General features: G+C 39.3%; 1 protein-coding gene across 1 annotated transcript in view; it reads right to left on the bottom strand.

The window, feature by feature from the left end:
• LOC115805327 (protein kinase C-binding protein NELL1-like) overlaps window positions 1-26,129 on the bottom strand; it is a 108,549-nt gene that overhangs the window by 18,939 nt on the left and 63,481 nt on the right. Inside the window, exons 13-14 of the mRNA XM_030765879.1 lie at window positions 18,199-18,324; window positions 9,274-9,396 (exon numbers count right to left, since the gene is read on the bottom strand). Of these exons, the coding sequence (XP_030621739.1) occupies window positions 9,274-9,396; window positions 18,199-18,324 (249 nt within the window). The remainder of the gene's footprint in view (window positions 1-9,273; window positions 9,397-18,198; window positions 18,325-26,129) is intronic.

Below are 26,129 nucleotides of genomic sequence, written 5' to 3'. Positions count from 1 at the left end.
CTGAGTCCACAGCTGACACATTAGAGAGGAAGTATCCTTGTTATGATCCTTAGCAAGGAGCTTGAACCAAAGTTAATGCTCTCTTCAGTGGCATGACAGAAAGAATTTAAGTCCTTTGCAAATCATAATTACGAGGAGCGTACACTCGTCTCTCTCCAGATGAGGAAATACCATGGACAGATCAATGAAAATTAATTAATTCCACTAGTGAAACTACTTGAAATGAGATTTAATACTGGCATGGACCAGAATTATTTATGCTAATTCTGTAATTTCTCCTATAATATGACATATCAAGAGATCGCCATCCTCTCACTGAACTATCAAACTTCTAATTGGAGAAACAAATCTAATTAGAATACAAAGTGACTGATCTCCACAAGCTCAGTGTAAAAACAAAAATTAATATCACGACGAGAACGCTCCTGTAGATTACATAGTGGTAATGAACAAATTAGCATAAATACAGTCATCAACTGTAATAGAGAAGCATCAGCATGTCATTTAGATAATAGTTTTTAAAGCTGGTTTTCCTTCTGCCTGCACTCTTAAAGAGTAAGCTCTTCAGCAGAGCTACTCACTACAGATAGGAGGATTTAAGATGGATCATTCCATTAATGGTAGTAAAATATTTGCCCATCCCTAATACACAAAATGTTTGAGACACATCTGATTGGTAAATGCTGACAAAATGGAATTTCTGAAACAAGACACAAAATTCTCACAAAATGACCTATTGACTTTCCTTTTTTTTCTTGACAGTGAGACTGCGCTGACTACTGTCATTATGGGATGTGGTCAAGACTAAGACAGCACTATCTGTTAATAAGCATAATAACATGGTCCAGAGGTTTTTCTTTTTTAAATTTATTTAACAAGTGATGTCCTCTGGGGCTCACTTATCTTTCTCAGCAATTACTTCGAGGCAATAGAGTAAGGAAACAGGGGTCAGCCTACTACAGCACCTCAGAGGGGTCTAGGGGGTTCATAAATTTAGGGCACCACCCCTGAGGCCTGCCCTCACATACTGAACCTGCAAACGTTTGTGCCCCTTAGTGCTCTCCTGGGAACCATCGACCTTTTTACTAATACTGTACATGCCTCAATGCTATCTCACATCAATATTTTGAAAGGCTCTGATCAGTCAATGAGTCATCCTCACTGACACTGGATATAGCAGCAAACAATGATGAGTTTTTCTTTAAATTGACTGAAGTCTGTGATCCTTTTAGAAACTAACAACTAAACTCAAGTTGATGAAAGGAGAAAATGGGCAGACACTTAGAATGCACATGCTTTAAAAGATCACATACATAGAGTAAAAAAATACACACACACACACATATATATAAATATATAAATATATGAGGTAGTTTGTGTCTTTTGTGAAGTAGTTTGCGTCTTTTGTGTCTTTGAGTGACCTTGTGTTAACTAAACGTGAGGAGCTTTTTAATTGAGTAGTGTAACATGAGCAGCACCTTCAGCATGCAGCAATTATTCTCACACTCACATGCACCCTCTCTCTCTCTCTCACACACACACACACACTCACACACACACTCACACACACAGAGCGTCAGAGATCAGCGTGCTGACAACACTATCACTTCTGTCACATCTTATTGAACACATAAGCTGGAGTCTGTTGCTGAGCTGCATACAGTATTTGGTGAATAATCATTGACAGTCTACTTGCCTGTATCTGGATAAGCTGGAGAGATGGATTTTGTACACACTTGCATCGTGTGGCAAGGGAGCCTCTTAAATCTGATTTAGAGTTGAGATTGGAGGACTCAACTTTTAATTCCTTTGTCTAATGCCTGTCATTCCGTGATTATGGTGAGATTGCGCTGTCTGTCAGTTTACATAATAATCAGTAGAACCACGATTTCTATTGTCTGTTTATTTAAAAAAAAAAAAAACAAAAAAAAAAACAAAACCACAAAACCGTAAAGTAATCTGCTATTGTGAGATAGAATCCTGTCTCCCTGCAGATGAATACTGTGGTTGACAGTAGATTGAAGTAAAACGCAGTCACTGTGCTGAGGTCGACAAGCTCCATTTAGCTTGCCACTGACTGAGGAAAAGCAGTGCCACGCTATGCTTCAACTCAATCAACACGTCCTACATCCCTCATTTCTTCACAAGAAAGCGTGCACTGACCTAAATACTGTGTCCACACATGGTTATTTACCGTCATTAGGGCTGTCAAATCCTGGAACACTTGATCAGAGGTTTTGAGACTCTAAAACTTCTGTGCTGATCACACTCCTTAGGTTTTTGGATCAGACCTCTGGGCTGCTGTCACACAGTCACACAGAGCTTGAACTGCGGCTAATCCATAATATGGGACTGAGCACCGTAAAGCTTTCTGTGTTTGGCTGCACGGTGACTATGCATCTTTTTTTCTTTCTTTCTTTCTTTTTTTGTTGTTTTTTTTTTTTTTTAAATCACAGCACTGCCATTGAACACACTGGATCTTTTTCATGACTGCTATGCTGGGATGAGAGAAAAAAGGGGTACAATGTTGCAGCACCCCTGGAGCAAAACAGGGTAAGTGCCTTGATAACCTCAATGTCCCTGGAGTCCCACATGGGATTTGAATCAGTGCCCGGGAGGGAACCTTCACACATTGAGCCAATGCAACCCAAGCCTACACTGTCTGCTGGCTGGAGGGAAATGAGACAGAACTGGGGCATTATGATTCACACACAACAAGTCAAAAGGAGAATGGGACCTGATGGGTCATGTCTACTATGAATCCAAGACAAAATGACAACGACTGTTTCGACACTTTTCCCTATGTGGATATAAAAATGCACCTCGGGTACAAAAGGAAACCTTTAAGTCCCAAGGGGTTATTTCAATAAAGCATTCACAAAGTATGGCAGACACTGAGCTGATCCTGAATTCTGTCACTTTCTTTCCTGCAGCCTTTTATTCTCCTTCTCTCTCTCTCTCTCTCTCTCTCTCTCTCTCTCTCTCTCTCTCTCTCCCTCTCTCTGTTTAACTCTCTCACTCTATCTGTCAGGCTCATGATGAATTGTCTATGGGCGTGATCAGGCCCGATCTGTCTGGCATGAGATGAGATTGGTTACAGATAGGCTTGTGGACAGCCCTTAATGGACATAACTGGACTCTGTGCCATCATTCTCAGAACGTCAAAACACTATCAGTCCTGTCTGAGCATCTTCAATAGAGCTACAACAGAGTTTAACACGCAAAGTAAGCAATAAGACATGCAACAGCCTCAGAGAACTTTCCTTCTTTCTTTGGCATAAATTTCCCATGTTTTCTTATAGGCCAGAATTGCTGAAGTAAATATTATATTTTAACTATGTATATTAAAACTAAGCATCTGCTGCGGTAACTTTTATATCTTAAAATACATGCTTTATAGCGAGCAACCCTAATGTACTGGAGACATAATTACTAATTGAAGACTCATTTAAAAGTATATGTAAAAACATGTATACATGCACACATACACATGCATGCATTCATATGCTCATTGCCTCCCTTCCTCTTTCACAGTTTCATTCAGGTAAGCTTTTCAAGGGATGATGAGCTGCGCTCTTTGCTGTACCCTGTAGTCTTTTTTTCTCACACTGAAAGCATGGTAGTGTTTGACTGATGTGATGTGTCACAGTTGACCTGTTCATTTCCATTAAGCAGAGTTCACAGCTCTACAGCACTGAATCATATCAATGTATCACAGCAGCACAAGACAAACTGCGCTGATGTGTGACCTTACATCCTCACTCTCTCCATTACTGGGTACGAGGCTATCTGCATTGTCATAGAGTCAGTCCACACTCACTGAACACATTAACACATAACACATTATTACTGTGTGAGCTTAATAAACCACAGAGGTCACAGAACAGATAATGAGACATCTAATCATTTTTGATATTTAATGTCGTTAAAACTCCACAATTACTGCGCTAAAGAAAGAAGGAATCAGCATCAAAGGGTAGAACTGATGAATTTCCATATCAGACTTTCAGTACATATATATTTCCTGTGGGTTTGGCAACCTGGGACACTATCAGAACTAAAAGCCTGTCATGGATGTGACACAACTTATGTTTATCTCTCAGTTTACAGAACTGATGGAAGAGAAAACTGACAAGCGTTTGAAAATGTAAAGAGTCTAAGTCCATGACTGAATTATTTAAAAATGCTGAAGTCTGAAGGTGCCTTGACTATGCTGGGAGGAGGGTGATTTTTTTTTTTTTTTTTTTTGAGAAAGTAAACTACATTTTATTAAAAAAAATCCTGTATCTTCAACTTTGTACTCTGTTTCTGAATAACCTTAAAGCTTCGGCATTGGAGTTTTCCATTTCAGAGAAACCCAAATACTCCCAACCACATGTTTTTCTGCATAAGAGGGAAGCAAACCTGCATGCAGTGCTACACATCTTTGCAAGAAAATGTCAGAGTTGTTTTGTCTCTAAGAATTCAAGACATCCTGCTTGACTGAACCTGGTCTCAGATCATCAAACATTCAACGTGAACGACTTTTTTCTTGCCATTGATGGTGAAGCTTTTACAGATCCATAAATGAGCGAGAACTCTTATAACCTTGCTTGACCTTGAAAGCAAATACAAATGAATCAGTGTGACATTTAGAAGAAAACCATATTTTTTCTCATCAGGATAATAGGATAAACTGAGCCTTCATAATGTATCTTGGACTTTACTCTATTTACACATATCATGATGAATGTTTTTTCATTATTGTATTACGAATTGTATTTTAATCGAAGTTATGAGACACGACAGAATGAGAAAGCAAAGGGAGAGAGAATGTGAGAGACAGAGAGAGAGAGAGAGAGAGAGAGAGAGAGAGAGAGAGAGAGAGAGAGAGTGAGAGAGTGTTAGTGGGAGAAGTTAGTATAGAAGATTTTTATACTACAAAGCTCCTGAGGACCATGCTATTGACTATTCCTATTTTTCTCTCTACACAGTCATGATAGCCTGAAATCTCTGTTTGCACTCCAGAATAGATGTTCTGTACCATTTCTTTTTCACAGATCAGAGAATATCTTTTTAAATCAAAGAACATTTATAGAATGTAATGTCAAAAATGATCAAAAATAGACATGCTACTTTAATAATGACTCAATTTATTTTTGGATTTTACCTTCAATTCTCACCAACAAGTATGAAGTTGTGTGAACATTTTGTCAACTAGGGTGAACAGTCTAATTCTCAATAAAGCAGTTCTAACAGTCCACAACAACATTTGTTGAAAATTAAAAATGCATATAGCTCGTGCCAACGCAGTCAAAATCGTCACTATCAGTATGATACACAGATATGAAGAATAACCGGAGCTTGTTCTGAGTAAAAATCCATCATATGTGTTTAGCTGAAGTGTTCTATTAAACCAATGCAATTTCACCAGTTCCCCGATGGTGGCCTTCTCTTATCACAGTTTTTGTGTGGTCTGCTGAAGGAGACGTCCCAGAATCCATCAACAGCCGCAGATGTAAACAGCTGATCTCTGCGCTGTGATTTGAAGGGCTCCCATATCTCTGATTCAAAGAGATAAATATTTCAACAGGGTGACAGCCACATTAACTGCAAAGTACTGGACTGAAGAGCAGCCAGACTCAGTTTTGTTAAAGGTTTTGTCTCAGTCTTGTTGAACTGCACAGTTGGTAGTGTTGAAGTGGAAAAACAACAACAACAACAACAACAACAACAACAACAACAACAACATCAACAAAAACCCAACAAAAACACACACTCTGTGAGTTTGATATAAAAATGATTTTTTTTTTTGCAGTACCCTGTATTCCAGCTCTACAAATAAACTTGCAGCATTAAGCCAAACATAACTGCTGAAATAATAGGCACAGCACACTGAAACAAGTTTCCATAAATCCAATTAATTAACACATTTCATACTATAACACTAACTCAATTAAACTACAGCCCCCGACAAAGTATTCAACATGTTCTAAATGTTTCTACCTTGTGCTGCCGGCACCAGACAAAAACAGACTACACTGAAAACGGCTATGGTTGAAGAGTTAAACAGAAAAATACAATACATCCTCCATCTAACTCCCAGCCCACATCCAAGAGAACATCATTACCCTTGATGGAACAACAGAAATGAGTGCTGTTAGCCCATTCCTGAGGAGACCAATGATATTAGCTCTGATGGTGTGATGAGACAAAAGCTATTTTGTTCTTTAAGCCACTGTTTAGCCCTGTAGAAATCCTTTCTCTTTAAAAACCCCTTTGTTATACAGACCATCCACAGAGAAAGACTGTTAATGAGATTAGCTGGCTTGCACTGCACCCGACAAAGGATTTGCCATGCGCCTGGGTCGTCCTGTCTCTTGCTGTGACAATACTGATCTGCATGATCTTTTGCTCTTTTGCTGCTCAGAAAGGCAGCTCCATTGCTCTGAGATCTAAGGTGAATTCCAGAACTTACAGAATTTTCTCTCCCACACATATTGAATGGTAAAAAAAGAATGACAGAAAGAGTGAGAATGAGACAGAGAGAGAGAAAGAGAGGTACAGAGAGAGAGAGAGAGAGAGAGACAGACAGAGAGAGAGAGAGAGACAGAGAGAGAGAGAGAAAGAGAGAGAGCCTGCACAATATTTTACCTTTTAATTTAAGTACAGCTACAGAATTTATTTGACAGTTTCTGAATCACATTCAGATCTCAGTATGTGTACACTGTCTTACTGTATGCACTTCTCCACTGTGGTTTTATTAGATTGTGTATTGATCTCTATGAGAGAAAAATGCCTCCGATGCTCTGAGAAGAATTGGTTCCTTGGCAGGTGGTGCTGTTATCATTACTTATGAGGAGAAAAACATTGTTTTTCCTCAACAGATGCATCAGATCTTTTTTTTTTAAATGTGCATACTAGCAGACAAGGCAGATTCAATAAGACCGGGGACACCTCATGTAATTTGACTGATTTAAGTCAATTAGTGTCTTGCAAGAGAAATCATGTATTGTGAGTTAAGCATTTACACTCTCACAAAGGTTTTATTAAGAAAAGCCAAAATAAAAAGATTTATTTTGCTCTCCCTGCAATCTCATAGGCAGAACCCTATGCTTTCTGCTTGTGACATTCCTGTGCACAAGGCATACTTCTGAAATGACTGTCAGGTTGACAAAGCAGCAGCAAAAGCCTGGATTCATTACGCTTTCAGTGTCTGCAATTGGCTGGACTGAAACACACAACTCCCCTAGACCCTATCTCAGTTATGACAAGCAAAGCAATGCATCAAAACGAGCTTTGGTGAGGTTCTCGGATCAATTGGCCGACGTTGCCGTGCTTATCCGGGAGCTAATGAGGTCTCAGAGGGGCTGGCTAAAACCAGGACAGATCCTGAAGCACACAGATGCTGGCCTCACTCCTGTTTACAACACATTTTGTCACATAGCCTCCTCACATGCAGTCTTTCCTGTGCAGTAAACACGAATTTCAATGCCCCCCACCCCTCCACCCCTCATTCAGCTGGATTGAGGATTCATTGGAAAGCCACAGTGACCTACAGAGTACATCCTAAAAATCATTAAAAAAAATTGATAAAAGACTTCATTTGACAGGGCGGTGTCGTAATTAATAGATTCTTTATACCATTCATTCTATATAGTCCAGTTTAGAACTACAATCACACATGTGCAGTCATTATTTTCTATATGAGGGGTTCTAATGTAAGGTTGTAACTCACATATCTTGACATATTGGACAAAAATCCACTAGAGACAGTATATGTTTAAGATATTACATGTACAATACGTACAAGATATATTAATATCTGTTGTGAATGGAGTAAAACTTGAACTACAAATTCATTAATATGTAAAATCCTTTCTCAACCCTGTGCACGTAGCAGGATAAGTTCTATTCATGTCATTGTTTTCTTTTTCTCAGGCAATAAACCCTTCTTCCCTGTTGAGTCATTTGCATATTATCCATGACCTGAAGTGTGCAAAATGTAAAAGTGGCAGTAAAGTTGCCTCATAAGTTTTTTTTTTTCTCCTTGTGCACTGTGCTTACGGCACTGGAGCCGCTCCAGCACAGAAATTGTCTAGAAGGCTCTTTGCAAATTGCACTGATCTCTCCGAAGACCTGGCATCCACCTGCCACCCATTCTAATGTGCATCTCTACTACAGAGTGTCCGTGTGGGAGCGATGGCAACAACCAAAAAAGAAAATACTAGTGCATACAAACACAGACAGCTCACAGATGCTTGTATACACACAAATTAAATCAAACACACACACACACACACACAAATAAACACACACCTCTGAACAGCCTTCAGCCTTAGTGCCAATTAATAATATGGATTACAGAGTTTTCCTCGACTCTCTGATCTCATTAGTGGCTGATCTGTTTACATTAGTGTTCAGCATGTGACAGAGCTCGGAGTGCGACAGAGAGAGAGAATGAGAGAGAGAGGGGGAGAAAGGGACAGACAGAGAGAGAGAAAGAGAAAGATAAAGGAAGAGTCAGAGAGAGGACACTGTTTGTTCTAGCCTGCTAAGATCTGTTAGCACAAAGATAAACAACAGCATAAAACTCACTGGACTATGTAATCCAACAGCCTCTAGAGTATTAGTCATGGTTCCTTTCATAATACCCCTCTCTTTGATTCTGGGGCTTGTTCTACATGATGATACATTAAATGGCCCTAATTCTGCAGGTCAGATCTAACCTTTCACAGACAGGGCCGTGAGCGCGTTAGATCTCCTAATGAGCCTTTTGCCCTGCCGCAGAGACTGCATACGTTCACTGAGCCTTATTGACTGGTCTTATCCTGCCATACACCGGACCCCAGCAGCGCCTGTTTGACCGGCATCACATACTCACACCTCACTCAGTAGGCTCCGCAGAACAAACAGCTCCTCTCTCCCCTGACTAACGCCTCCAGTGAGCCGAGATGATTGTCTCTCAGTACAGGGCGAGACAAACCGTGTCTCGCTGACACCGGGGCTGGTCAAGCTCCGAACACGGAGTGTGTCAGAGGAAAGAGGGGGTGGTTAGATGATGTGCAGGGAAAGATAGAGAGGCCGAAGTTAAATCAATTCTCATCATCTCCATTGCCAGCTGGTGTTGTGTGTGTGCGTGCGCGTGTGTGTGTGTGTGTGTGTGTATCTATGTGTGTGTGTGTGTGTAGGAGTGTGTGTGCATGTGTGTGTGTGTGTGTGTGGGGGGGGGGTAAGGATGAGAGAGCATGGAGCAGGCACTAAGCAGACACAGGGCATGGACTGCGACCTTACCTCTGCAGATGGTGCCATTGCCCACATAGCCAGGCTTGCAGGTGCACAGGTGGCCCCTTATGGTGTTGGTACAGATGGCATTCTCATCACAGGAATTCTGCCCACTAGCACATTCATCATGCTCTGAGGGGGAAACACAGAAAGGTCAAGACATACTCTACTTTTTGTTTGTTTGTGCGTGTGTGCGTGTGTGTGTGTGTGCGCACTTGCGCGCGCTTCTGTGTGTTCTTTATGTATTCAGTCAATGTTGAACCCTGTTCAACTTCACTTAAATCAATGAATCAATAACCTATGAAGTCTAAGCACAAGCCCTCTTCATCTCATTTAAAGATAATGGAATTTAGAGACAATAAAGCACGGGATTGATATAAATTACAGTTAAGTTGTTCTCTGAATTGTTTCACTGATGAACAATGATTTATCAAAGAAGCCAAACAGCTCTCAAAAAATGATTGCAATTCTGCTCCAATACAGCACAACATTTCAATGCAGTATCTCCCTCACTTCCACCCAAAGTCCTACAACAACCTTTTCATTAAGATGACATGTCAATTAGTCTGCCCGTGTCTGTGCTTATAACAAATGACTACTAATGGTAATTAGTTGCATAAATATTTCAGATACATTTCCTAAAACATTAAATAATCATTGTGCGTGGGCTGTATTCTGCCTTCATTGCATATGCAATGTTTTTTATTACATTTCAGTGAAACGCACCGCAGGTTTAATCATAGCTTAATTAGACATAATAAGGATATGGCATACACATTCAAAGGTGATATCTTATGCGAGCATCCGCTCAGGTATGACTGGAATCTTACATATAGGCAGTGTGTCTGTTAACTGTGTGAATATCAGATATTCTGCCCCTGCGCTATCCTAACTCCCTGCCAGACGGTCATTTCATGGCCGGAGGCTTGAGCTCCAAGAACTAAAACTCAGCCCATTATCCAAAGTTCTGTTCATCAATATGCAGCAGCCATCTTAATCATGACTAATACGTTTTCTCCTTTAATTAATGAATTGTGCTTATTGAGCCCTTAAGGGAGATTAGCACATTATTCAACACTTTCCCTCAAGTATTTCCCCCGTAAGCTAGTCATGAAAGGTGAATGTCGACAGTGCAGATAAGACCTTGGGGAATTTGCAAAAGAGATTCATAGGACAGGTTAACATCAAAAGACGAAAGAGTTTCTCAACAGATGAGGAATATATCTCTTGTATTGAAGCACATTAACAGCTATTATTGATGTTGTTTCAGTCACTGGTCTGAGCATATTAATGATCTTTGAGCTAGTCTGTATACAAACACAATATCAGAGGAGAGAAACAAACAGACAGCTTACTATGGTCAAGTTATGCTACAGTGTCTTCCATGCAGACATCCCCCTACAAGCAATGTGTTTGCTACATCCAGCATAGGGGCTGTCTCAAAGATCACAGAGTATTGTCAAATATTTATCTAGAAAATTTGAATGCTTAGTTCCTGTGTTTTCTAAGATATCACAAAGCAATGAGGATTAATAAAGGAAGCAGGTAAAACCTCTAGCACACGGCAAATGTTTCTGTCTTTTCAAATACATCACTGACCCAGGACTGCTCCCAGTGCAGGAAAGTATAAGGTAAATCTCATTGGGTTTTAGATGTAAGACATCTTTGGCTCATTTGATATCATCAATTACTATTAGAAAACTGGTGTCCATGTCAGGACAGGTGAGGTACACGCTGACCTCTTGGAGTCTGCCATAATCATACATAATGACAGATCGTCACAACCTGAAATCACAGAGCCCTGTTGCTATGCTTCCTGATTGTAACATAATAGGTGGATTAGAGCCAGCAAAAAAAAGCAATTCCCTTTAAAACCATCCATTACACAATTTATATTCCCACAGCATTCTTCTCTCCTTTCACTGTCATGATTCTACTGATTTTGATTCAGAGACAAAGAACCTTTCCAGGGGGTGCTGGGATCAGTCAGGGACAGTTACAAAATTACAGATGAATTCATTTGCACAAAATTAAAAATAAAGCTGGTAACACTTCCCATGAATATCTTCTGATTAATATATCATACAGCCTTTATAATACCATATAATACATGCATAATACATTAGAGCATTTGAAACAGTATGAAATACATCTTTAGAAACCACAGTAAATTCTGGTAGAAAGCACAGAAAATTCATGCAGCATTCATTTAACACTAAAGTTTAATTGGCAAATTTACCATTGAAGTTATCAAGAATAGCTAAATAAGCTCAATCTGCAAGGTCACAGCATCCATTTCATAAAGCAGACAATCATCATCATATTCTGATATACTGATTCTTTCACTTCTTCAGGTATGTTAGAGAAACCTACAGCCATAAGAATTGCTTCTCCCTGCACTCTTCTCCATTGTTTAAAATGAAAGAACAGCTTAACAACTTAAGCATGAGTGTCATTTGATTTGTCATTACATAGAGTTCAATAGAAATACAGTAAACAAGATATCATTTCAGACTCCTTTTACAACAGGTGCCCTGCTAAGAATATCTATGGAAGAAAATTTTCTGCTTGTTAGATAGTCAAATGTTCCAATTTAAGATAAGATATAAGGTGATGATTCTTAATTGTAAACCATGGGGACATACGTCTGTAAGTTTGTCTAAAACAGATTTGAAAGAGTTCATCTTAAACTATTTCACAGATTTTGTGGGGCAATTTTCGGTACAAAACAGTTGTACATTGAACTACATTTGCTAAATTTCCAGAGGATGGTATTAATTAGGTTATATGCTGTCTATGAGATGACAGCTCAATTTAATTTTTCAAGCTTAGTTCATATCATAAGTAGTTGTCTAATAATAATTTGCCCATAGGGTACAATAGCTATTTGAGGACTTATATAGCTAGCATGGCCTTTTGCTGAAAGAAGCATCTTTGTTAATGTAATTAACACACCAAATACATGGAATACCATATAACCAAATTTATAACCGTATTAATTTTGACTCTTGCAGCATACGCAATCCCCCATTATAGCCAACAAAGCACCCAAAGCTCACTACGCCTTAGATAGTGATGGGAGCTATATGTTCTCTGTCAGGTCATAAAACTGGCATGAGTTAAGGATAAACTACTTTTTAGTTTTCAAATAAAGATCTTGATTTAACACGAAACCAAGAATCAAACTACATTTCCAAACTGAAAACCTGCAAGGGGCATTCGAAATGCTACATAAACTGTGATTAATGCATCATAGCAAATTACTATCCAAAGCACGAGGAATGAAGAATAAAAATACAAAATGTTTCTAACAAAGTTGTCATAATGCTTTAATACTGACACGTGCAGCCTTGTGTGACTTCTATCTATTTGGTGCAATGCAAGTATAGGCATATTTAGTGCATTACACAGGTTGAATTAAGGATTTAAGGAACTAAGACTACAAATCAAGGAGCAGAGAGAGATTCTTCAAGACAGAAATAGTCTTCTGAAAATATAATTAACGGGACCAACATATGGAAATTAATTGTCTTCACAATTTCTGTATAACCACTTATAATTTAAGATTTTACCTCATCTTAATATAAGCCACACCAAATCCTAGTGATGTGTCACTTAAGGGAGAGTGAAACATGAGTGAAAAGGGGTAAAGACCTTATAAAATGGAACAGCTGCTGAGACCATTTCTGAGAGAACAGGCATTTGCATATACAGCCTTTCAAAAACAAGTTTTGCGCTATGTTCTCTGACATAAACTTCACAATGCACAAATCAAGCCACATCTCAGCGTCGTGCTGCTGTGAGTCACAGCTGGACTGGCACAACCTCTCCCTCCCTCAGTCGAATCAAGATCAATTTTTTAGACAGAGGAGTTCAAATAGTCCATGTATGTACAGTCCAAAGGTGTCCATATTAGCAAGCACTGTGGGTTACAGGTTTGCCTATTACCAAGGACATTCTGTACTCTGTCATTTTGTGTGTGTGTGTGAGAGAGAGTGAGAGAGAATGTGTTTATGTCTGTGCTTGCATGCCTTTGTGTGTGTGTGTGTGTGTGTGTGTGTGAAGAATGTGTTATTTTCAGCATGTCCATAACTACCTACATTACACTAAGATAAGGAGGTCCTACAAATTAACGTTTGCAAACAGATATTAGAAAAGAGAAGAGCGAGATTAAATCATTTTCTCCCTTCATGTCTTTTCAGCTACAAGTTACACACTTCTCATTTGTGCTCTGATGTTCAGATTGTGCATAGCATGCAGACTGAAATTAATTTTTTAGACAGAGGAGTTCAAATAGTCCATGTATGTACAGTCCAAAGGTGTCCATATTAGCAAGCACTGTGGGTTACAGGTTTGCCTATTACCAAGGACATTCTGTACTCTGTCATTTTGTGTGTGTGTGTGTGTGTGTGTGTGTGTGAGAGAGAGAGAGAATGTGTGTATGTCTGTGCTTGCATGCCTTTGTGTGTGTGTGTGTGTGTGTGTGTGTGTGAAGAATGTGTTATTTTAAACATGTCCATAACTACCTACATTACACTAAGATAAGGAGGTCCTACAAATTAACGTTTGCAAACAGATATTAGAAAAGTGAAGAGCGAGATTAAATCATTTTCTCCCTTCATGTCTTTTCAGCTACAAGTTACACACCTCTCATTTGTGCTCTGATGTTCAGATTGTGCATAGCTGAAATTAATATTCTACATCTTTCAACTCTATGTCAGGTGCAGCATGGTAGTATGGGATAACAAAACTGATAGACCATTCTGAGATACACGCAGAAAACTACAATTCAGAAAAAAATGCTGTTGTTGCATTTACCGTTAATGAAAGCACATTCTCTATGTCCTGAGTGTCACTATCTAACCATGCCACAGCACGCAATATATATTGCTTTCTATACCTATTAAACAAGTGAAGCGAGGGTAATACATCACTGTACAGCAGCATACATTCAACAGCAACGCACAAAGTCACTAGCTACGTAAAAAAAGGACATAAGACTGAGTATTATTGTGGAGCTAAATAAAACATCAACATTCCAAAAGACAGTTACGAATAAAGTTACATATATGACCCCAGTAAACTCTATCTGTTTAGCCTGGGATTCTTCTCTAGGAGTTTGTAGATTTTTGTAAATTGTCTGAAGGTGTGACATGCAATTGCTGCGACCTCCATTTGGAGAGGTTAATGTATAAAACAAGAAGGGCACGTTGCCAGTCCTATGGGACTGCCAAGACTTGAGCTTTCTTTACACCTGAGTTCCACATTCATTACTTGTATAATTGGAATTGGATTTAATTAAATTTCCATTACCCATATAGCCTGGGAAAAATAATCGTTTTTCAGAACCATAATAGCTGAAATAAAGTACCAGCTGTTGCATGAAATTGAACACATGGCTTTACCATCCACTTTGCTGGTTACTGTGGCAACCCATTTGTGTATGGTATTTGTCAGTAAATGCTAGATCAGCCAAAAAATGTAAATCCAGTGGGTTTTATTTATGTTTATGAACATAAAACGGTCGCAAGTTTAATTTTTTAGTAGAAGTAGAAGTTTGTGTTTTTTAAATATTATTCATGTTACGATAATATATATTATATACGTATCAAGTAAATATAAGATGATTTCTGTACACTACTAGGCATTGTAATACACAACATCAGGACAAAGTTAATAACTCTTAATTTGGTTTAATGGCAGACAGTCAAGTTTTGAGGGGACAAATCAATACCCCGTATGCCATTATGACTCTGCTCGGTAATGATACACATGAAAGCTGAATGAGTTCACACATGATATCTGCTTGAGTGGTGGTAATTAATATTCATCTCAGTTAGTAAGGTGTGTGTAAAGGCTTTAACCATTAAAGTGTGTGTAAGGCTTTAACCATTCAACAAGTGCTACAGGCCATTTAGCTAAAAATGTACAGTAATCTACACCTTACAAAGACATGGAGTAGCAGTAGCATCACAACAAGCAGCAAAACAATTAGATTAACTTCATTTCCCAGTGGTGAGGCGGTAGTGTCACTATTTTCAAAATCAAGCAGCTTTTCAGTAGCAAAGCTTTTTATCAGTGAAGTAGCAGGGCTGCATTGTCAAAAGCTATGTTGTTTCATTTTCCCAGAAAATATATATTTTAACCAATCAAGTTGTCTATTCTATGTTGATTGGTAGGAATCGGGAGGAATGATTCATTAAAATGATTTGAAATGGGCACAAGTACTCCCACTTTCAGGCCACAGAATTCTACATGCAGTTTGTGAACATCTCTTTAGCGTAGGAAAAGATATCTTCTGACTGAAGACAAACTGGCCTTCTGAATTGTTTGACTGGCGGCTTACTATTATTATTTTTAATTAGCCTCAGAGACAACATCAATCCCGAAGTAGCTTCAGTGTAGCAAGTTACTTTTGCCATGTAGCTAGTATTCAAGTAAGTCAAATTTCTCTGAGCAAGAGCTTTCATGTAGTTGGGCTTTTCTTTTGAAAATTACATAGCATGCTGCAATTTTTAAGTAGCCTGCCAATCAACGATGCCCAAGATCACAACCACATCGTATAACGAGCACATTATAGTTACACTACAGCTATTACTGTCCATTACTGCCTAACCAACAACCTGCTCACCTACAAAACCCAAAAAACCTAAGACCAATGCTCTAATGTCAGCTACCATGTATTTAGCCCAACACACACCCCTCACACTGACACAGCCCTGTCAGGCACAAATCTTCCTCATGGACAGAACTGTTGTCTTAGACATGAGCACTGACACTGCTCTGTACTCCTTATTGTTCAGACCATGGCAAATACTGAAATGGCTGCTGTCCTATCTTTAAATCCGATGCAACTAGGTTCATTTACAGTCTCATGATCAACATCAATTTCATTTGGAAAAAAAATGATGGAAACCAATACATCAGTTTTTCTATGAGCACCACAGTCATGCCTTTAGTTAGTCTGGGCCTATGTCAATTGAAGACCGTTTCTGTAGCTTGTGTGGGAATGGCCTGGGAGGCTTTGGTTTAAAAGCTATGGTGCTGATCCACTCAGAACTGGAGGCCTAAAGGTCTTCTTGCAGTTCCACTACGAGATCACTACCTGGAGGCAGCATGGAGGGAAGGCAATTACAGTGGCTAAATAGTGTTTATCGGATGCAGGGACTGATTTAGCAAAGGGAGGGAGGTGGAAAAGTAGGCTATATCTAAGAGACGTTGAAACCACTGGAGGGAATAAGAACACTGATCTGTTCTTAACATACTCCAGAGGAAGTGAAAAAAGAGGATCTCGAGGAGATATTTCCAGGTCATATACCTCAAGTGCTGAACAAGACAATGAAGCACTACGTAAGTTTGTGGATGCAGACCCCTGAGGTGATCTCTCTCTTAGCTTTCTTGCCAGCCTAAGCAAGCAAATGGCAGGATCACTTGAAGGACACCAACAGGAACTCAAGAATAATTAGGCAGGGTGACATTCAGCTCAGCATTAAATATGGAGGAAGCACTGTCAGTATTTCTGACATTGTACTTTTGTAATGTTAGCGGCAGAACAAGTTGTTTTACATTATTCATATCTTTTTGCCTTAATTGCTTGCCTTACACTATCTTCTCCTATTTTAGTTTAAAAATCTTTTTTTTCCCCAGCAGTTGAATATTTCAGCTTGTTATATGAAAGTTAAGTTCAGTTTAATTGTCATAACTCTTGGCTTAATGAAAACACTCCCCGGAGGGGCTCAAAGGTTTGAAGTCACATTAAACTCCATTCAGTAATATCGACTGACAGACAGGGTTTACAGTATGGCAGCAGCATATACAATACAAACAAAAAGGACTTTCTGTGGAAATGCTCACTTTGCTACAACACTGTACACTACTAAATCACTTTCTCATGGCAACGTCAATTTTCCAGAAAATATCTCCATGCAGAGAAAGTGATGAGAGTGAATTTACTTTTTCCTGAAAGAGTTGAGCATGTTCCTCAGGTCAGAACAGGTCCCCTGGCAACTACATAAACAGTTAAGATCCAACAGAAGGGATCAATTTCTCAAGAACACCGTTTTCTGTGCTACTGCAAGTTTCCTGCAAATTAAAGGGCACTTATTCTCTATGCTCCAGCAGAAACCAATTATATCATCTTACACAGCTCCCCCACACACTTCGATACTTCATTTAAATGATTCATAAATGATTTACAGACGTTTTAATTGGCTTTGTAAGACTATAGCATTTACTTTTTCATTCTTAAATGGCATTGGCAAAAGACAAACAATTTGAATGGGTGAGGAGTCAAAATGCCTTAAACACAGTTTAGTCTATTTCACATAAAAATTCGGTAGGCTCCTGATTGCCAAAACTAATCATTTTGCGAATCCCCGTCATAACTCTGTCTCTTTAGAGCAAGAAATGAAACAGCGTGGCAGACAGAGCAGGCTCGGTCACTCCACTGGAATATGAAAACAAAAATAAAAGAACAAAAATGGCTTGGACAGTGGTAGACTTGTTAAATTAAAGTGAAGTTTATTTTCACTTTGTACCTCTTTCTAACTCAGAAACATTGCAAAGTCCTTCCTGTACAGCTGTAAAGTCAAATCCAGTCACTTGCACAAGACTCCATGTTGACTTATAGTCCACGTCCTTGGATAAAAAGACACTGTAATCTAATTCTGAAGCAGGACTGAGACTGCTTTCAACGCATAAGCTGTTGTATTAAGGGACATACATCTGATTCTGCCAAAGAAGCGAGTATCTCACAAATCTAGTAGAAAGGAGCTCTGAGTCATGTTTTCCTCTGACTAATAACAAACCAAATCACCATAACTCAGACCCTCAAGTACTATCAACTAAAATTTGCTCTAGAAAACTCCTTTGGATTGGCCACCAAACAGACAAACAGTGGAAAAACATCTAATACTTGCTATTGGTCTGACATACCTGTGCAAGAGAAGTCGTCCACTCTGGTGAAGCCTGGCAGGCAGTCACAGCGATGGCCCCCAGGGAGGTTCACACAAACAGTGTTTGCCTGGCAGTAATGCATCTGTGTGGAGCACTCATCTATATCTGAGGAGACACCAGCACACAAAGCGGTCAATTCTCTTCAAAGTCAATCTGACAGAAACATGAAATATTCACTAGAACTGCCATGAAAACATTTCACAGAAATCCTAATTTCCTAATGGCTGAGGCGCAGACTGGGCATCTCCTACTGTGACAATTTCCATTACAGACGACTTAAAATATTTTATATATTACTTTTTTTTTTTTTTAAATACACGAACATGCAAATACTGCTAGAGTGCTTCAAAACTTCCACATAATTTGCAAATGTCAAATGCAAAAATGCAGAGTTGAGTCATAGCTTTGCATCTTAAACACAGGAGCGAACTGAACAACACTGACAAAGCACAAGGAATAGAGAGGCCATCAACCTCTTCTCATACCGCCCACTGCAAACCACTCGAACATAAATGTCAAATATTCACCCAAATATTCTTGTCAGCGGCATTCTAAGACACATGAAACAAACATGTTATCCATAAAGCAGTGACAAAGATTCACAGTGCTTAACAAAAGCTAGCCACTCAAGTTGTTAGTACTGTCCTAGGATCAAAGTATCCTTGAACAGCAAAGATATACTCTATCATCATTACTAACGACAAGAAGATAGGATGATGAGGATTAGAATACAGAGGCAAGTACACTGGTTGGTGCGGAAAAGAGGAGTGCTCTAGCTCAAATTGCACTAAAGAATAAAAAGGGCAATTGGATTTATGAAATGATAAATGCAACCCACTAGGTGACAATGGAGCAGAGTTCAATTTCCCAGGTACCAAAGCTAAACATTTATGAATATACAAATACAATCACGCCACAATCTGAAAATGGATCTTGGTGAATGGAACTTTTGTATTATGAAGCGCAAGTTGTGGTTTATTATGTTCTCTCACATAGTAGCTTTGCAGGGTATATGAAAATCCATACAATCACTGTGAATTTTTTTTTTCCTGATTCTGTCTGGTTTGCTATTATATCCTAGAGCTGATCATGGCGTTTCCCAGCAACTTGGTAATTAGGTGAAGTTGCTATGACTACTCCACTATAAGAAGTTTAAATGTAAGTAACTTATACCAATCATTACAATCTTCATGATTCCTCAACATAGTTATTCACAATGATCTGAAGGTGATATATAATATATACTGTACAATCTCTATGTTTCCGTATAGTATTCCAGCATAATATAGATAGTACCACACCCCATGATTACTGATACACTTACTACAGAAATACCTGCAAATTATTAGGAATGGAACTTGTATTCGACATGGAATTACACTGACAGTAGAAACAAACTGACATTCAGTTTCTTGTGGTGATGCCTTCTACTGCATACTTTACAGCAGTGTTTCTCAATCGTTTCCTCCAAGGATCACAGCCATAAATGTTTTATTTATCCTAGCTCTGGACCAGCTGATTTAAAAATCAACTGATCATCATTCTTTTCATCGACTGAATCAGATGTGCCAGTGCTATTCAAGAGCAAAAATACTCAGGGTTCACAAAACTGAAGCTATAAACAACTAGCTAATGGTGATGTGCACCTGTAGCAAACATAGCTATTGCTGCATATTTACTGGGAGGAGAATTCCACATTTCTTGACCATGACATTATTATTCAGCATTTTGAGGTGGTGTTTCCCCACGCAATTCTCCACCCAGTAAACACATCCCACTTCCCTTTGGAAGGTAACCACTTTGTAATTAAGGGGTTCTGTGTGGACTTTGAAATATCAAATTTCAGACCGTCTACATGGTAAATAAGACTTGCATGTGGCTTCAGCGAGGGAGCCAGAGAGCTCTCATGCTTCTTTCATGTGTCTCATAAGGATACTGAGCAGCCTCTGAGATGCTCATTAGCTATCATTTTCAAGTTCACCAGTGAAACAAAGCATAAGAACCAACCACAGTATGCAGAGTAGCACCACTGACCATCACAACAGGTGGCAGTGTGTTAGACACCAGGAGATGATTATTAAGACCAGCAGGTAGGCTAAGCAATGTAGCCTCAGCAAGACCATCAGTACATGTTTTGAGTTGGTGCAACATAAAGCTTCAAGCTTTTTTTAAACTTTGTTCATATTAATGGGAAATCACCTTTAACTGTCACTTTCATTGTTCCCCAAGCAAACAAAAGCCTTGAAGACTGACACTTGTTTACTTCAACAAATTGCAGTTTTTTGTGAGTTTGTACCAGGTCTGTGATTATTCACTCCGTACAGCCTGGGCAAATGTGATGACACCTGCTGAGATTGTATAAGAGGAAAGGAATGCTTTGATCATTTCTTCCATGGGGTCATTTTTCAATCCCATCCCCGCAAGCCACAAGTACAGGTGTGAGACTGTGGGTTGGAACAGAAAAACTCATTATGATGCGCAGTGGCAGCAGGGAGGTCTGCATGTGTCCAGTGAGACCCCCACTGCGGAGGAGGGCACACGTGCCAGTGGACCTCATTCCCAGAATAGAGCTACACAGCATGCCAGACTCAGCCACAGAGCCACAGACAGATCTGACCTTAAATATTGCACTGACATTGCAATGGCTCCATTCTGAAAGCGACACTTACCATTCCTAATGATTATACAACCTGCTACTCACACTACTGGTGATTACAGTATAGAACTGCCAACTCTCAAACTAACAAATGGATGGCCTTGTACTTTAGGCTATAGGTACATTACTATTCACTACATTGCTCTAATAACCTGAAGGGCCAATTATCCAACACACCAGCGGACCAAATTCAGTTTTTGATATGTATACAATGTACTGAGAGGCTGGTAGGTACTTTAATGCACACTCCATAATATGACAAACAGAACCATGATGGTCACATGTCAACTTTCAGGATTAAATGTAGTCTCTGCAACCACAACAGAATGTGTCTGTATCCTGTTTACACATCCAGTCTGATGAGATTTACTTATCGTGAGTTTATTTACCCTGATCCCATGATCCGCAATTAGTCTCTGACATAATTCTCTGCCATATGTCTCTGAAGTGTCAATTATCCAACTAGGGAGAAACATACATTGATTGCTAATTGGTGGAGAGAGGAATGAGAGAGATAGGGCTGTGTTGAGGTGTCACAGATTATGTTTCTTTGAATATAAATAGCTATTCAGCCAAAATATCTGGGACACAAAGACTACATCCGCTCTCAAAGAGTGTGTCCCTTACATTTGGAAGAGAAAAGAAAGGGCATGGAACTTGTGAGAATAAACGTAATGTTCAGTCCTCAAACAATATCACAATGGGATACAATGGTATACACTGCTAGCCTAGCAGCTAAGACCAAGGTATGAGACAATTTGGCTAGGTCTTGATTTTTTTTTCTTTCTTTCTTTTTTTTTTTTTTTGAAGTTAGCAATAGAATCATCTGGATTAGTTTCAGGGGTATGTTTCTGCTTGCACTGAGTAATATTGAGGCTGCTATGGCAGCATGCTGCTAAGGCAAAGCTGCTCTGATTAACAGTACTCATGTGGCACCAGTAGTATTTCATTTCACATGTTTAGTCCTTCCTGGGGAGAGAGAAAGAAAATATGTATTTGTGGTGTTTAGAAATATGCTAGGTCAATGAGCAGAATGGTAAAGCGATAGCATTTGAAGTGTTTAATTTGAGGATATAGAGCATATTGAGCTAGCAATTTTTTGCTCACTTATCTTACAGTGCTGCTCACAAATATATTGACGATATCTTTTGATACATTTCCTTTTACTCAGCAGCACACGCACACACACACACACACACACACACAAACATAAGAGATTAATTTAATTACAAACATGAATCAAACATGATTTAGTTATCTTGATTTTAAGGATGTACTGGTGGAGCAAATGTCTGCAAAGCGATTGTTAGTCTCTCATAAAAGAATTATGCATGGCATGTAGGCTCTTATCAATGTTTTCCTGAGATGTTTCAGAGGAATAAAAATGCTATTCAGCCATTGACTAAAGGCAATATGAGTCTCTTCAGATAAGCATAAGGATGGTACACACACCGCCTTTGGCCCAGTCATACTGAGGTTTATCATAAAGGTCCTCCTACATTGCCCACTGAACAAAGAGAATGATCAGCAAGACTGCTCTTCTTCTGAAATGAAAGGGCCTTGCAAATATATCCTTGCATATTGTATCACAGTGCAATGCAATGTTTTAAAATGATCAGAAATCATACAACAGCTCGTAAAAAAAAAAAAAAAAAAGCTAAAAATGTTTTTTGTAATATGTACCAGTTTTGGCTCATTCTCTGATTATTATTTGTGCCTGACTTCATACACAGGTGAGAGAGAAATGCAGAAAAGGTTTACCACCCAACCCTGAGTGGGGGAGGGGTGGGGACTGCTATATCAGCTTTCAAAAGGTTCATTTACTGTGGTGCTGTAATAGAGAGAGGCCCCAATGAGAGACATCTATTGTGACAAATCCTCATTTGTCATATTCACTACACATGGGCATATTGTCTCTCCTCAAGCCAAGTGGATTATTCATCTCCTATGGCAGATACTGTTATAACAATCCCTAAAGAAAGCCCTAAATGCAAATTCAGTTTATGCTCCGAAAGACATTCAATGTGCTTTGCTCTTTAGTAACACAATCCAATGCAATAGATTTAGGCAGAAAATGAAACTGAATTTGTTTTTGGAAACTCATTTTTCAGTCAAACAGATTCACATTAAAAAAAAAACATATTGAACATACTGAAAACAACTTGAAAAATATTCCTGGTGATTGGAATCAACTCAACACAATACAACAAAAACACATCAGGGACAATTGGTCGGCTATCCTATCAAGTCAGTTGAGATGTCTTTCACTAAAACTCAGGGTTTAAGGATCCACCAGAGAAAAAGGAGAGCTATGCCTGAAATCATAACAAAGCAATCCAGTAACACAAGAACCGGCAATGTGTGTTACATTTAATCAAAGGACCAATAACTCCAAACTTTGAAATATCACTCAATGCTCCAGGTGTGTCCATGAGACAGTCAGATTAAACAGCTCTGAATGGCCAGTTCATCCCCACAGCCACACAGTTCAACTCTAGGGAATTGAACTGATATCACAGAGTGCTTGTATTTGCCCCACCATTGATAAAGCTGAATGAGATTCAGGTCTTGGACATATATAAGGATGAAGACGTGTTTCTTGTGTTAGGAGGAGGGCATGTATTAAGTACACATCTCTTAAATGCCGAAGGAGAGAGTTCAAGATGGTCAAAACAAGTCTTTGAACACAACTTGGAACACACTTTGAACAACAATTAATACATGTAAAAACACTTAACAAAAAAAAAAAAAAAAAAGAACAGAATTATTGTAAGAAAAAAGGAAAAATGGCAGCAGTGTCAAATAAGACAGCTTTTCTGTTCTGCATTTGCTAAAAAAGGATTTGGTACCCAGCAGTCATACCAAGCGGCACTGTATTGCCATTGTGATGTGATTGAGCATGGAGACATTTTCCTGACAGCATTTCATATATTCATGCAGTCTTTTCATATACACATAATCTGCACTCCTGCACACACACACATATACACACACTACATACACGCATACACTACACACACACACACACACACACACACATACCCCATCATAAAACACGGACAAGGACAGCAGCAAGCTGGCACCTGCATCCAGCAGCAGCGCCACTGCAGAGATGACAGTTTGTGAGAGGCAGGAAGACGGCTGTGCTCGTGATGCTCATCTTTGATAGCGCTGCTCGCTGGTCTCACCACTCTGACAAGTGCCATGTCAGCGCTGTGCCAGCTGCTGTTGACAACACACAAGCTGGCAGCACATAGATACAGAGAGAGAAAGTACAGAGAGGGAGAAGGAGGTAGGACAATTAAAACGAATGCTAAAACTTGGCTGTGAGCCAGAACACTTCATTAGACACAGATGGCAATAGAGTGCTTATTCCGTCCTCTTAACTCATTATAGTTATCAAACATATACACATTTCAGTTCTACTTCTGTTTGTGTTGTGTTCACAATACCGATGCACTGTCATCACTGTGTCTGAGCCAAAATAGCCAACAAATATAATGTTTTTGTTTTTTTTTTTTGTTTTTTTTTTTTTGCTTTTTTGTTTTGCTTTTTTCCTGGTGCTCTAATTATGAAATATTAGTAATTACCTACACTTTGAAAACATTCACTTTCATTTGGCCATTGGGCAGAGTTGCTATGCAACTGTGTGATATCACAGCCTCATGCCTTGAAGTCTGATTGACTCCGAGTAAGCGGTCTATCTTGTTGTTTCCACCAAAACATGGATTTGCAGGGGGTGGCAAATCTCACATCATCCTGACAGAATCAAATTGGTTTCCTGTAGCCAAATTACAGACAACAACAAAAACTTACGAGAGTTTAGCCTTTCCAGTCCATTAACCCAAGAAAAAAGGCAAGGCACCCATTACCTTAGCTGCCGAGAAATATCAAGCCCCAGTAACACAAGTTCATCTGCTGCCAATACCACAGTGTATAAAAACTCAATCCATATATTACGCAAATATCTAGCAATGGTGTCTTGCCTGGAAGAGTTGTTGCTCAATGATATGTCTTTGATATCAAGGAATGCCAGATTAAACATGGCACATATGCTTATACCCCAGTGCTGAGAGACTGTGTCTCTGCATGTGTGTGTGTGTGTGTGTGTGTGTGTGTGTGTGGATACAGCCCACCTCACTGCTCCAAAGCGAAATATGTGTCATGGCCTCCCAGGCTAGAGAAGATCAATACAACGGCATCCAGAAACCGGATTAGAGTCCAGTAACATTGTTCTGTACCCTCTGGTTTGGGGAAATTCACAACCTCACAAGGTCACTGACAACACAAATACGCCCACTCACCCACAAACACATACACATGTGTGCATGCGCGCACAAACACACACACATAGACACACGCTCTGTTTGTTTGGTGCAAACAGCAGCAGATGGCTATGTGTATTGGTGACCTGCAGAGGACCAGACAGGACTGAAGTGGTAAACCTTTACTATCCCATGACTGGAGCTCAGCTTTTGGAGACATGAGCACAAAGTCAGTGTTCATGCCATATTCCCTCTAATTAAAAAAAACCCTCTAATTAAATAGGACCTCAGAGTTTCACCCGGGCAGAGAGCAAACAAAAGACACATGCACAGAGAGAGAGAGAGAGAGAGAGAGAGAGAGAGAGAAACCTTTGCCTGCTGAGAGAGAGAAACACCAGAGTGAACAAGTCTAAGCATCTATGCACCTGTCACAAGAAAACAGAGCTGAATATCCTTTTGATCCTTTTAAAAGGGGATGTAAAATGAAACTTAAGAGCTCTCTTTTTGAGCCTGTTTCACTTCCAAAGCATGTCTGCTTCTTCCTAGAGCAAGATAGCTAGACATTCAATTCAAGAATGTCCAAAATCTCAACCATGTTAGAGAGCAGAACTACAAAAGCAGTAATATCACAAAAAGATTTTTTTTCAGTAGCTGGACTGCAATACTTTAGTTATATTTACCTGCCTCAAAGTATGTCCCACTCGTTCACAAAATAATACTACACATCATCTTATTTGAAATATCAAGGTGGAAAGAGTTTTTAAAAGGAATTGATGGGCCACCATCATGCTCACTAGAGATTTCAAACATCTGAGAATACAGCAGATTCATTCAGCCTAGTAAATAAATGTTTTTTCTTCTGTAAGAACGACGGGTGCCCCACAAACCTTTTCGTCGCTGTTCTTGTTGTTCTAACTTCTTTTAATGGCATGCAGTTAAAATGGTGATAGGTACTTGGCACTTGCATAACACTCAACAGTGACTATTAT

This window comes from Chanos chanos, chromosome 2 (assembly GCF_902362185.1).
Source record: "Chanos chanos chromosome 2, fChaCha1.1, whole genome shotgun sequence".
NCBI lineage: Eukaryota > Metazoa > Chordata > Actinopteri > Gonorynchiformes > Chanidae > Chanos > Chanos chanos.
The sequence above is the reverse complement of the archived record's forward strand: the minus strand, read 5'-3'. Positions and strand labels throughout refer to the sequence as shown.